The sequence below is a fragment of the Desmodus rotundus genome, chromosome 8 (assembly GCF_022682495.2).
Source record: "Desmodus rotundus isolate HL8 chromosome 8, HLdesRot8A.1, whole genome shotgun sequence".
Taxonomy (NCBI): domain Eukaryota; kingdom Metazoa; phylum Chordata; class Mammalia; order Chiroptera; family Phyllostomidae; genus Desmodus; species Desmodus rotundus.
In genome coordinates this window covers 105,459,191-105,473,031 of record NC_071394.1, presented here as the reverse complement: position 1 = coordinate 105,473,031, position 13,841 = coordinate 105,459,191, and the positions used below count along the sequence as shown (strand labels likewise).

General features: G+C 42.0%; 1 protein-coding gene across 1 annotated transcript in view; it reads left to right on the top strand.

Moving 5' to 3' along the window:
* LOC112309651 (inhibitor of carbonic anhydrase) overlaps window positions 1-10,400 on the top strand; it is a 39,527-nt gene extending 29,127 nt beyond the window's left edge. Inside the window, exons 13-17 of the mRNA XM_024565888.4 lie at window positions 1,566-1,707; window positions 7,095-7,159; window positions 7,827-8,011; window positions 9,223-9,409; window positions 10,146-10,400. Coding sequence (XP_024421656.2) covers window positions 1,566-1,707; window positions 7,095-7,159; window positions 7,827-8,011; window positions 9,223-9,409; window positions 10,146-10,180 — 614 coding nt within the window. The 3' untranslated portion in view covers window positions 10,181-10,400. The remainder of the gene's footprint in view (window positions 1-1,565; window positions 1,708-7,094; window positions 7,160-7,826; window positions 8,012-9,222; window positions 9,410-10,145) is intronic.
* Window positions 10,401-13,841: the final 3,441 nt, after the last annotated feature.

The following is a 13,841-nucleotide window of genomic DNA, read 5'->3' as shown; positions in this document are numbered from 1 at the left end:
AAAACACTCTCCTGGCTTTGTGAAAACACACAGGCTTGGTCATTCTCCTACCCCTACAAAGTCCCCCATTCCCAACCTGGTTAATAAATGTCCGAGCTGCTTAAAGTAACTTTTTTCTCCCACTCTAAACTCAATCCTTAAGTACTCACACCATGCCTACAGCCTTGACCACCATCTAAACAAATATTGCATGTAGAAAGCTAGGCACATAGCAAGCACTAGATAAATGTTTGCTGCTGTCACGATTAATAATATTATGTCTATATAAGGATAATAGTTTTTATCCCATGTACAGATCTCTTGTTGACCTGTATATATGAACTGCCTATCTGACATTATCTGCTTAGATATCTCAAAAGCACATTAAGCTCAACCTGTCCAAAACAAAATATATCATGTCTGCTGAGCCTGGTCCTGCTGCTGAGCTGCCTAGCTTGCTGGAGGACCCCACAGTCCATCCACTTGCTCCATCTGGAAACCTGGAAGCTGTCATTCTCTGCACACCCACCCATCACCAGTACTGTCTGTTTCTCTCCACTCCACCTACCGACCTCTCCTTTGTGCTACTCTAGTCCCAGCTGCCCCCATCTCCCCTTGACTCCTGCAGCAGCCTGCTGCATGCACACTACATCTGCCCTGGATTCCATCCACCCTGTTGCCAGACCATTCTCTGCAAAAAGCAGACCTGACGATATCCTGCCCAGGACTGTCTAAAGCCCTTCAGAAGCTCCCCATTTCTCTAAGAGTAAAGAACAAAATCCACACTGAAGTGTAAAAGGTCACATGTGGTCTGGATCCCTGCCCCCTCCCCACTCACCCTTGCTGTGGGTGGTCCAGCCCCAGTGGCCTCCATTAAGCTCTCTAGGCAGTTTGTCTCTCACCCCCACCCCCAATCCTAGGCCTTTGCAGATGCTGCTTCCTTTGCCCTTCACTCAGGTAATTCCTATTCATTCTTCATCTCTCAAGACCTCTCCTTGACTCCTGGTGTGTACTGGGTTCCTTTCTCTGCAGACTGTGGAATCATATTTTTTTCCCCAGAGCAAGAGGGGAAACATGAATTCACTGTGGGATTACTTGAGTTACGGCTTTTGCCCCACAGACTTAGGTTCCAGGAGGGTGGATCTTCACCACAGTGCCCTGGAGCCCAGCACAGGACTTGGTGGCTGGGCCTCGCAGGCCCCTTCTCAGACTTAAGAGTTATGATGGCAGGCCTTGTAAAGAAGGGCAGGGCAGCAGACATTGGAAAACATGCGGAACAGGGTCAACCAGCCAGGACTTCCAGTTTCATCTAGTCTTAGGGTTAAATCTATATCTGCTCTTCCTGTTCCAGAACAGAGAAGACTTTTGTGAGTTCACACTCTTGTCCCAACTTCGGCTAGTCCCCCTTTACTTCATTCCAGCTGCAACTATTTTTTTTTAATTTCATAAGGTTCCTATTTCCAAAAATATGGTACCAAAGACCTGAATGCGTCTTTACATTGTTCAGTCAATTCTAGGAACAAAAATCTGTGGCTTTCTTGCTAACACAGGCAGGAAGAACTGACCTCCTGTTTCCTCCTGCTCAGATGAATTTTTCAGTCAAAGCTGTGCCCCTGGGTCTGATCCAGATTCCAGCCTTTGTGCTTTGTGCGGCGGCGGCAGCAGTCCAGCCCACGTGTGTGCTCCCAACAGCCACGAGAAGTACTACGGCTCCGGTGGGGCACTCAGGCGAGTAGTGTCTGTGCACCCCATTTCTCTTTGGCTCCAACCCCATGCACTTATTATCCTTTCACCTTTCTCACCATCCCAGCATCTCGGTGCTGCATTTAGGAGGAGCCAGAATTCAGAACTAGAACTGCAAATTCCCAGTGGCTCCTAGGACTCAAGTTCAACCACTTTCTGGAACACTCACCTACAGTCCCAGCAGACCTAAGGCACCCGAGGAGAGGCAAAATGATGGTGCAGGGTCACAACCCTGGTTCTGTTTCTGCTCCTTTCTTCTGTGTGGTTGTGGACACATCATGAAATCTTTCAGAGCCCCAGTTTAAAATCGTAGGGGGGCACCCTACAAGTGCTTCTTAACACCTGGCTGATGAGATTTTGAAAGTAGATATTCTTGAGCTCTGTTATCCATTCAAGAAATATTATTGAGCATCCAGTTTGTGGCAGGCACTGTTCTAGGTAGGTTATCACAGCAACAGGACACATACAATCCCTACCCCCTGAGTCCACGAGAGTAGGACAATAAACACATAAATCAAGGGCAATCACTTACTCACTTTGTTAAGGGCTACAGAGGAACCAATGTGTCTGTGACTTGGGGAGGGGACAATTTTGGAAATGGTGGTCAGGGAAGCAAGTGGAGGGACGATGTGAACTGAGGATTAAATATTGAAAGGGAATCTGAATCGAGAAAATTTGGAGCAAGAGTAATCCAGGAAGAAGGAGTAGCAAGGACAAAGGCAGGGGTGGAACAAATCGTGCTGTTTGAGGCCAGAGAAGAAGGCCCTAAGTAGAGCATGGGAAGGAGAGGATCAAGCGTGTGAGGAGGCTGGAGCTGCAGACAGTGGCTGTCTCGGTGCCCCATTGTCCTGGCTAAGAAGGTAGATTTAATTCTAAGTATGATGGACAGCATAGGACCCTTTGAGGCAATAGGCTATGTTGTGTGAATTAGGGTTTTATGGCTGATGTGTGGAGAATGTGTGAGCTTCTAGGAGGGACACTTATTCATCACACTGCCAGACCACCTTGTTCTGACCTCTCTGAAGTTTTATCTCTTTCATAAGCCATACATAAATTACATATTTTCACAGATCCCACTTACAATAATTTATGCTGAATGTTAACCCTGGGTTAAAATCGTTTAATTTGTCTTTACATTGGAAGGTGCATTGGTATTAAGTTTGATAGTCCCATTTTGGTACTATTACAATATATCACAGAGGACCTAGAATTGAGTTCTGTCTTGAACCATGAACTCCCCTCTTTCCAAAATGAAGATGAACACACAAAGAATAGCCTTAGCTTCCAACACCTTGTTCTCCCCAATACCTCCTACCTGCCTTTTCACTCCCTGTGGTTTCCTGACTTCGATAGCCCTTCACTCCTGCTGCCCTGTGATCCATTGATCCTATGAACCCTTCACTGTTCTCAGTCCCCTTTATGTCCTTTTCTCCTCTGCACCCAGCATACATTCCACAGCCAACCACGATAATTATTCTCCTGCACACATCCTCAAATGCCTGTCCCCTCTCCTGGCTGAACCACAACCTTGGTTAGGTCCAACATTCCACTACTCGGTGTCTGCACTTCCAGGCTCACTGGTCTCCCTTTAATGAGAACTCACCTTCAATGAGCCATATGTCTCTGAGTCCATTTACCACCCTGCTCTCCTAAAAGATGATTCCGTGCTTTTTCCTCTCTTCAATCCTTCAACACTTCCTCCTCCATCTATCTGATCTTTGTTTCCCATTTCACCTGAGGAAATTGGAGTGATCAAAAGGGAAATTCCACCCTGTCCCCGTGCCACATCTACCTGTGGGCTGGCATCTGTGCTCATAGATGCTGCCCTCCCTCCTCTTATTCGGGATGACTAGGCTGCATCCTAGCGAAGCCCAGTCCTGTCCCTGCATCGATTGCCTGTCCTCCAGCCTCTTCCAGGGTATTGCCCCAGCAGATCTGCCCTCTTTCTCCTGCATCATCACATTTTCTTCTCTACTACATCATTTCCATCAGCCTACAAACATGCTGCTATTTTTTCATCTTACACTTAAATAAATAAGTAAAACCTTTCTTGATCTTTTTACTTTGTAGCAGCTTCCTATTTCTCTCCTCTTTACAACAAAATCCCCTTGAAGTTCAACATCCTTGCTCACTCCAATTTTTCTCCTTTCAATCCCCCCAGAACTCAGTTTAAGAATCTGTCCACCTCCCCCCGACTCCAATTAGTGGAATTGGTTTTATTATTGTTTTTAAATTATCTACAGAAAACAGTCCTCCTCATTGTTGGCACATGGGCAGGCTGTTCCCACCCTACCTCCCCCTTGGTGCACTGCCATCTACCATGAAGCTGAAACTGCACTTTTAAATCACCAGTGACCTCCATGTTGCTAAATAAATCCAAAGACCAGTTGTCAGTCCTTGCATTACTTGATCTACTTGGCACCAGTGATCACTTCCTCCTCTCAGATACAGTTTCTTCCTTGGCTTCAGGACACCACACTCTCTTGGACTCTCTCTTCCCTCTCCTGTTACTGCACCTCAGTGTCCTCCTGATTCAGCCTCACTTCCCCAGCCTCTACTCGGCAGAGTAGCCCAGGGCTCCATCCTCGGACTGCTCTCTTCATGCCCGTGGTTATCTAGTCTCCATTCATCTATATGCCAACCAATTCCCAAATTTACATCCCTGTTCAGCTTGTCTCTTTAAAACTCCAGATTAGACTCCAGATTTGTATATCCAACTGCCTACTGGGATTTCTAATCACCATCTCAAATTTAAATGTCCCAAACTGACCTTCTCAAAGTTCACACACTCCCACCCAAACCAGTACCTCTTGCAGCCTTCCTCATCTCAGTTAAAAGCAACTCCATTTTTTTTCTTTTGGAAAAAATTCAAAACCTTGGTGCATGTTATCCATGTCTACTCTCCTCTCAGAGCCCATATTTAGTTCATCAAATCGTGTTGGCTCTACCTGCAGAAAGTAACCAATGTTAACTATACCACCTATCTCCACTGATACCACCTTGTCCAAACCACACCTCTCCACAGATTGTCATAATATCCCCCTAGCAGGTCTCTATGCATCTGTCCTATCCTCCCCAACACAGTCTATTCTCAACACATTGGCAAGAGTGAGGATGTTAAAACATAAAGCAGAGCATTACACTTCTCTGCTTAAAGTCCTCCAGTAATTTTCCATATCACTCAGAATAAAAGTCAGGATCCTTCTTTGACCTATAAGGCTTCTTTGTGATATTCCCCCTTGCTGGCCATGCTGGTATCCCAGCTATCTGTTGAAGACATCAGGCACACTCCTGCCTCAGGGCCTTTGTGCTTGCTCTTATTCCCATCTGGAGTGCTCTTCCTTGTCATGTCATCATGGTTAATTCCCACATTTCCATTAGGGTTTCTCAAGTAAGTCTTTCCTGGCTACTGTATAATTTTCTTTTCTCTCTCTCTCACACACACCCTCAACCATACTTTATTTACCCCTTTCTTGCTTTATATTTTCTTTAGCACTTCTAACTCTCTAGACTAATATAAATTTTATTTACTTATATTTTTTATTAAAGGATTTTATTTATTTATTTTCATGAGAGGGGAAGGGAGGGAGAAAAAGGGAGTGACACATCAATATGTGAGAGATTCATCAACCAGTTGCCTCTCGCACGCCCCCAGCTGGGGACCTGACCCACAACCCAGGCGTGTGACCTGACTGGGAATTGAACCACAACCTTTCAATTTGCAGGCCAGCACTCAATCCACCAAGCCACACCAGCCAGGGTTATTTACATTTTTAATGTCTTTTTTCTTTAATAAAATACATAAGGACTCCTTTGGTTGCAAGTGCAAAAACCCATGTGAACCATCTTAAGCCAAAGGGGATGTTTTAACAGATGCTCTGGGGTGGGCATCTGAGACCTGAGCCTTAAAGGCCAGCCAAGGTAGTTTAAGGTGAGGGTTGCCAGATAAAATTCAGAATGCCCAATTAAATTAGAATTCCAGATAAGCAACGAGTAGGTTTTTAACAAGAATTTTAAAATAAAATTTTACAAAGGGAATTTGTTTTCCTGGAGGTAAAGATCACATAACACTGTAATACTGTGGTCTATACAGGCTGATTTATGTGCAAGAATGACAAATCAATGGAAGAGAATAGACTTACATGAGCATAATTATATTTGGTCTATAACAAAGATGACTTTTCAGATCACTGGGGAAAGGATGAGAGATGTTGAGAGAAACTTCAGAGATCAAATAAAATGAGTATGGCAAATTGGCCTCTGGATCTGGTGACTCTGGTGGCAGCGGATTCAACAGTGAGTCCGTCCCCTAACCTGACTGCCAAGGGTCAGTGAGGGTGGTGTGAAGGGGTGCTGATGGTAAGTGTGGTGATTCCTTTTAGGTGCTTGGATGAGTGGGCGAGAGATCCATTGCTGAGGGTTGCGTGGCACTGATGCAGGGCTTATTGTTTTGTTTTTTTTTAAAGAAAAGAAGTAGGAATGCTGATGAAAAGAGCTCAGTGAAGAGGAAAAGGCTCCAATTATGTAAGAGAAAGAGGATAACCATAGCATAAAGTGCCTGGGAATGTGGGCAGGGATGGGATGGGATGCAGAGCACCTGGAGAGGACACTTTTGCTGGGAGGGAGACCTTCCCTCCTTTGTATCTGAAGGGCAGGCGAAGAGCACTGGACACTTGGACTGGTAGATTTGGCAGAAGGATACTGACAGAATGCCCAGTAATGATTTCTGTGCTTCTCTGGGAAGCAGGAGCACCTGTCAGAGTATGAGTGTTGGGGAGGGGTATGAGGAGGGACAAGGTTTGCGGGAAGCGGGAAATGTTTTTGAAGCCATTGCTCTATAGAGTGGGGAGGTGGCTGTCTTGAGCATTAATTCTAACACCTGAGCACAGGTCAGAATCTCCTCAAGAGCTTGTTAAAACACAGATCACTGGGATAAAGTGTGGACTAATATGTAGTGATGCACATTAACTTTTCTTAAGGTTGAGTAGACATATGGGTACGATGAGACTCCTTCAAAATCGCATCTTCTATGCTGATTTTAATCTCTGAAGTGAGTTTTGATCCAACCAGTCATCCTTGAATATCTTTGTTAGTAGGAGAACACAAGCATTTCCCCTAGAGAAACTGATCAACACTTAAAATAAGGAACAATAGAAACTAAATAGCATATTTCTTCTTCTTCTTCTTTTTTATTACATTTCTCCTCTAATTCCCAGGAAGAGCCAGGCATTACAGCTGTGTGTGTGGAAGTGGTCAGCCTTAGATGTGCCGAGTGGCCCGGGGGGAGGGGGTGTGAGCCTCTCAGTGATTCCCCCTCTGTGACTGTCCCTCCGCACCTGATCCTCCTCGCTGACCTGCTCCTTGGTGTGCAGGTGTCTGGTTGAGAAGGGAGATGTGGCCTTTATGGAGCACCCTGCAGTCCTGCAGAACACAGACGGTACGTGGCTGCTCTGTTCTTTCCTCCCTTGGGAAAATCTGAGTCTCTCATGGGAAATCCCTCCTAAGTTGGGAAATCAAGGAAGTTTGTTAAGTCTATCAGACTTGAGTGACTTTATCCCTAACCTTTTTTATTTAGAGAATGAGAAAATTCTTCATGTCCTGTCAGACTTCACAGGGTCAGTTATCACACTGGCCTTCAACCCAACTGGCAAACATACAGAGGAAGCTTCCATCTGAGCGCCGCCCCCTCTTGGTTTACAGGCATTCTTGATGCGTTCTGAATACAAGTGTTTGTTAGTTATATCTACTGAAAATATAGTGTCCATCTCTGAAAAATCTTGCCTTTTTGCTTTCTTAATGATGTCTTTTGATGAACAGATAATCTTAATTTTAACATAGTTCAATTTATCAGTCTTTCCCTTTTTAGCTAGTGCTTTTTCATGCCTGTTTAAGAAATCTTTGTCTTTGACAGGAATGAGAAAGCACTAATTATAAAGGTTATGAATTTATGAGTTCATGAATATTTCTCATCTGTTTTACTTTAAAAGCTTTATCGTTTTGTTTCTCTGTGTCTTGGTGAGCCCGGACTCTGGTGGTTGGTCACATCTTCCCAGGGAGGGCACCTCTATGAAAATCATCAGTTGTCCTGGCTTCTCTCCCCCCAGGAAAAAACCATGAAGACTGGGCTAAGGATCTAAAGCAGAAAGACTTTGAGCTGCTGTGCCTCGATGATACCAGAAAGCCTGTGACTGAGGCTCAGAGCTGCCACCTAGCCATAGTCCCAAATCACGCTGTGGTCTCAAGGAAAGATAATGCAGATTTTGTTCGCAGAATGCTCTTCAACCAACAGGTATGGGCAACTGAACACTCAGTTCACCTGCAGACCTGTGCAGACACACCCCAGCCCGGTCTCACACTCTTTCTCCCTAGGTGGTGGCACTTGATTCTTATAGTTCTTCCTCTGATGAAAGCGGAAGACTGGTGGCAGTGTTCACTTTTGTTCTGGGTCCTTCTAGGACACCAAAAGTGGACTGAAAAGCCTCAGTCATGTGGGCATGTGAAGGGTCTCACCAAGATTCCCTTGATTCTGAGCACACTCATGGTACCCCTTGGGCTTGTTCTGTCACAGAAATAAGGGTGTTAGCTCAGTGCCCTTCACACTAGGCTGAGCTATATGTGGGAAAAGCAGAGTGGAGGTTACTCTCTCTGACCTAAGTAGATCCCAGTGTATTTCCTGAACCTGGCAAGCTGAACACTGTTTTAGGCTTCATGAGAGTTATAAAGCCAACATTCAGATAATTTATGACCTCTACAGGCAGCCAAAAAGGGCTGATCCTATGGAGCAGTGGGCTGTGTAAATCAAATGATTTCAGGGAAAACTCAGAGCCTCACCTGCCTTTTGCACGAGCACACTCTGTTCTTGGAAATGCTCCAGTGAGGAATCCATGTGTTAGCATATGCTGCCCACACATCCCAGGAAAAGGACAACCCAGGGAGAGGTCTTGGTCTCAGACTTTTGAAGGGATGGGTCCCATGCAGGGTGAGCTGGCATCTAGGTTAAAAGGGAAGTGAACAAAGGATGAGAGGGGAGGGAAAGGAAGAGATGGAAATGGCTGGGTACCTGGGGCAGATCCAGAGAATAGAAGAGGGAAGGTAATGAGGGTGCCGGGCAGCAGGAAGACATACAAGTGTGACCCAGAAAGTTGAAAACCCCTGGGAATGACTGGCAGAATAGTGATAACAGTGGCAAACTTGGAGCTTTTTCTGTTTAGCATGTTCTATATCATCTCACTAGTTAGTGTTATTATCTCTTCACAAATGAGGTTCAGTAAGCTCAGTAAAGAATTTTCCTGAATGACAAGGAAAAGCTAGGGCCAGGATTTGAATCCAGAGGCCATGCTTTTTGCCATTTCACTATGGTGCCTCCAAAGGTGTTGCTGTGCTCCCCATATCCTAGGGGCTGGAGCTGCAGTCCAGCAGACTCAGCTCTTTTGGAGCAGAATACACAACCCTGTGCTCCTTGGCACCGCTGGTCACTCACTACCTGTCTATCTGACTCAGGAGCTCTTTGGAAGAAATGGATTTGAATATATGATGTTCCAGTTGTTCGAATCCTCAACCAAGGACCTGCTCTTCAGTGATGACACGGAATGTTTGGCCAACCTTCAGGACAAGACAACTTATCAAAAATACTTAGGGCCAGAGTATCTTAGAGCTATTGCTAACATGAGACAATGCATACCCTCTGGTGAGTAGAAGGAAACACTGAGGAGCAATAACATGGGGGGGCAGGTAAACATGCTAAGCCCTGGGCCAGTACTAATAGGAACACAAACATTCAGAGGGCCTGCTCCTGACCCTGCAGGAGAATTCAAACTTACCAATGAGGTGACTCAATTAGAAAATAGTATAAGACACTAGATGAAAAAAAAAGTCAAATCATTTGAAGGAGGCAGAGTGCAAAAGAATTTGAGATCATTTGGAAATTGAACTATATATATGTATTTCACTTTTTTGCTAAAAAATGGGGAGAAGTTTGGGAAATGACATGTATATACCACTCAGAGGATTAATTTTTTCAAAGATTTTAAATAAAATAATTAATTGAATAAGTAAAATATTATTAAAAATAATATTAAAAGAAACAAAGTATAGTTAACACTATAATAGGGCCTTTCTAGCTAGAATGGCATAGCTGCCTCAAAAAGAAATTGGAGAAATAATAATATTAGAGATTGGATAACCAAATTATTAGGAGTGTTGCTGAATTTATGTTGGATTATTTCACATGCTGTAGATAATGAGAGCGGGAGGAAAGGACAATATTGGTAGTCAAGAATAGCACAGGCATTACTGAGGGGAGATGGAGAATTAGTTTTAAAAATCTTTATTACCTATCATTTACTTTAAAAAATAGGAACAGAATTGTGTTGAGTAAGCACAGGCAGTACCTGAAGGTCTTTCTCTTATGTTGTGCTTCACAGAACTTCTCGACACCTGCACATTCCACAGAAGTTAAAAACTGACCAAAGTGGGCAACGCAGGGATGCTCAGAGCCTGCAAACACGATGGGGCCACATTCTCACTTGTCTGCATGTGGGTCTGTGTCAACATCAATTATCTTTGTAATTATGTGCTATAACTGATGCAAAAATTAAAATGAATAAAAATTGTCTACTCAGAAAACTTTCTTAAATGTTCTCACACGGTGTTGGGGGGAGAATACTATTTGTACTAGAATTGTGCTTCTGAGTTTAGTATCTATTAAATTGTACCTTTTTTGAAGCTCCCTATCTTTGATTATTTTACCTAAGAGTCAAGTCGCTTAAATAGAACCTACGCAATAAATCTGTCTGGAGGGAGTCTGAGTGGTGATCACAGGGGTGCAAACAGCACCAGTGCGTGTCGTATAAGGACTTACATAATAAAACAGGGGACAAGGAATGAGTTTATTTTTAAATATATTTTAACACCTAAATTTCATAATGTCAAGTGGAATCAAATTCCTGAATCAGATTAATTGGAAAATATTAAAAGGACTGGAAGAATCTAATCCTCCTACCCATTTATGGTCAACTTCCTGAAAATGTGATTTATACTCATTTCTTTTTAATCAGTTTGTTATCACAGATTTTGTCGTACCTATTTTTATCATAATTTCAGCTCATGGTAGTGCCTCAATGAATGCTGTTGAATGGGAACCTAAGTTATATATTGTTAAATGTTAGTTTTATGAGTATAGACTTCTGTCTGGGAAATAGTAATCAGCACAGGACTTTCCCTGTTTCCATTAACAACTAAAAAACTGGACAAAATATACCAAACAACTGTTTTCAAACATTAGACAATAACAGCCCAGGACTATGGTCCCTGAATGAAGGAAAGGAAAAGAACTGAATAGTCCATTGACCCTACTTTTTGCCTAGAGGAAATTTCCAGATCACAGCACAGAGAGAGGGAACCCAAGAGAGCCCATCCCACTGAGTTGAGGAAACAGAGACAAGAGCTTGGGAAAGCCACAGTGATTGGAATTTGTATACAAAAGAGATCTTATAAAAAGTCTCCTTGAGTCTCTGGTGAAATACTAATCTCCATGTTGTGAATGAAATTGAAGGCTGGGCAAAGAATAACTGTGAGACACCTACATGCTGAACAATTCTCAGGGCTCATACAAGGCCAGGAATCATTCACGTTCCTACCAGTCAAGGACCTCACTGAGAACCTAAGGATTCCACTGAAGGTCATGCCTTGGACGTGGGTCTGAAATTGCTGTAGGTTAAGGGCTGCTCTGTAACTGCCCTTACTGAGAGTGAAACTAGCCTTGGTAGAATCAAGTTAATCTACAAGTAACTTAATTGCCTTCTAAAATAAACCTCAATTCTCATTAAAGGGAGACAATAAAATCTAAATATGAAAAAATATATATATATTATATAATATCCAGCATGAAATGCAAAAATTACCAGATATGCAAAGAAGCACCAAACATAACCCAGAATCAGGAGAAAAATCAACCAACAGAAACACAACTAAAAACCACAGAGATGATTGTTACTAGACAATGAACTTCAAACAGTTTAACAACTCTTGAATTGGTATTTGGGGACTCTCAGGGTTTATTCCCTGCAGTGGAAGTGCTGGGTCAAAAGGCAGTTCCATTTTTAATTTTTTGAGGAAATTCCAGACTGTTTTCCACAGTGGCTGCACCAGTCTGCATTCCCACGAACAGTGCACCAGGGTTCCCTTTTCTCCATATCCTCACCAGCACTTGTTGTTTGTTGATTTATTGATAGCCATTCTGACAGGTGTGAAGTGATATCTCATTGTGGTTTTAATTTGCATCTCTTTGATGGCTAGTGATGTTGAGCAACTTTTCGTATGTCTATGGGCCATCTGTATGTCCTCCTTGGAGAAGTGTCTGTTCAGGTCTTTTGCCCATTTTTTAATTGGATTTTTTTGTCCAATATTGTCTCCATGGTGTTCAGTTGTACAAGTTGTTATATATTTTGGAGATACCAAAACACCAATTTAAAAGAACTTATGCACTCCTGTGTTCATAGCAGTGCTATTTGCAGTAGCCAAGTGCTGAAAACAGCCTAAGTACTCATTGGTAGATGAGTAGATCAAAAAACTGGCACATTTACACAATGGAATACTACGTGGCAGAAAGAAAGAAGGAGCTCCTACCTTTTGCTACAGCATGGATGGAACTGGAGACCATTATGCTAAGTGAAATAAGCCAGTTGGTGTAAGACAAATAACGTCTGACCTTATAAGAGGAATCTAATGAACAAAAGAAACTAACAAGCAAAACAGAACCAGAGGCATAGAAACATGGAACAGACCAACAGTGGCCAGAGGAGGGGGGGATAATGATGGAAAGGAGGGGAAGGGACTAGTCAAAGAACATGTATGAATGACCCATGGACATGGACAATGGTGTGGAGATTGACTGTGAGGGGGGAGTGGGTGGGGGGAGGAGGGCAAATTGGGACAACTGTAATAGAAAAACAATAAAAAAGTTTAACAACTGTTTAAATATGCAAAGGATTTAAGTGAAAACATGAACAAAATGAAGAAAAAGTATAAGGTTTAGCAAAGGACCAGTGAAAATCTGCAACTGCAAAATTTTTGTTTTTAAGGAATTTGTTCATTTCATCTAAATTGTCTATTTTTCCATAAAACTGTCCAAAATATTTTCTTATTATTCTTTTGATATTTATAGGGTGTATAGTGGCAACTCTTCTTCCATACTCCATACTGGTAATTTGTGTTTTCTCTAATCTTTTTTTTCTTAATCAGTCCAGTTGAACTTTTCAAAGAATAAATTTTTTGTTTCATAAATTTTCACTATTGTTTGTCTATTTTCTATCTAATTTTCTGTTCTTAGCCTTATTTCCTTTCTTCTACCTACTGTTCATTTCATTTACTTTTTTTCTTGGATTCTTAAGGTGAAAGCTTAGATCAATTATTTAGAACATTCTTGTTTTTTAATATGGTCATTTAAAATTACAAATTTCCTTTTAAGTACTACTGTAGTTGTATTACACAAATTTTGTTATGTTGTACTTTCATTATTATTTAGGTAAAAAAGTTTTTAAATAGTTTTCCAAAGATTTCTCCATTGATTTGTTTATTATTTAAAAGTTATTTTTAATTTCCAAATATTTCGTTATTTTCCAGATATGCTTTTTCATTGATTTCTAATTTAACTCCTTTGTGGTCAGAGAATATATTCCGCATAACTTCAACCTTCTTAAATTTATTCATTTGTTTATTTTTTATGGCCAACAGATGGTCTATCTTGGTGGGTGTTCCATGTATACATGAAAAAAATGTATTCTATAATTGTTGGGTGTGATTCTATAATGTATAGTTTTGTGATATAAGGGTGGGCAAAAGTAGGTTTATAGTTGTTTGTATGGAAATAATACAATAACTAATAAATAACAATACAAGAATAAATTTGTGTTTCCCAGACTCACACTGTAAACCTAATTTTTGTCAGCCTCTGTATATAGTGTAGCTCTATAAATAGCAATTAGGTCAAGTTAGTTCATATTATTGTTCAAATCCTCTGCCTTGACTTATTTTCTGTCTTTTTTTTTGCATTTAATCACTGAGAGAAGAGGATTGAAATCTCAAACTATAAGTATAGTTTAGCTCATGCCTGCACTTCT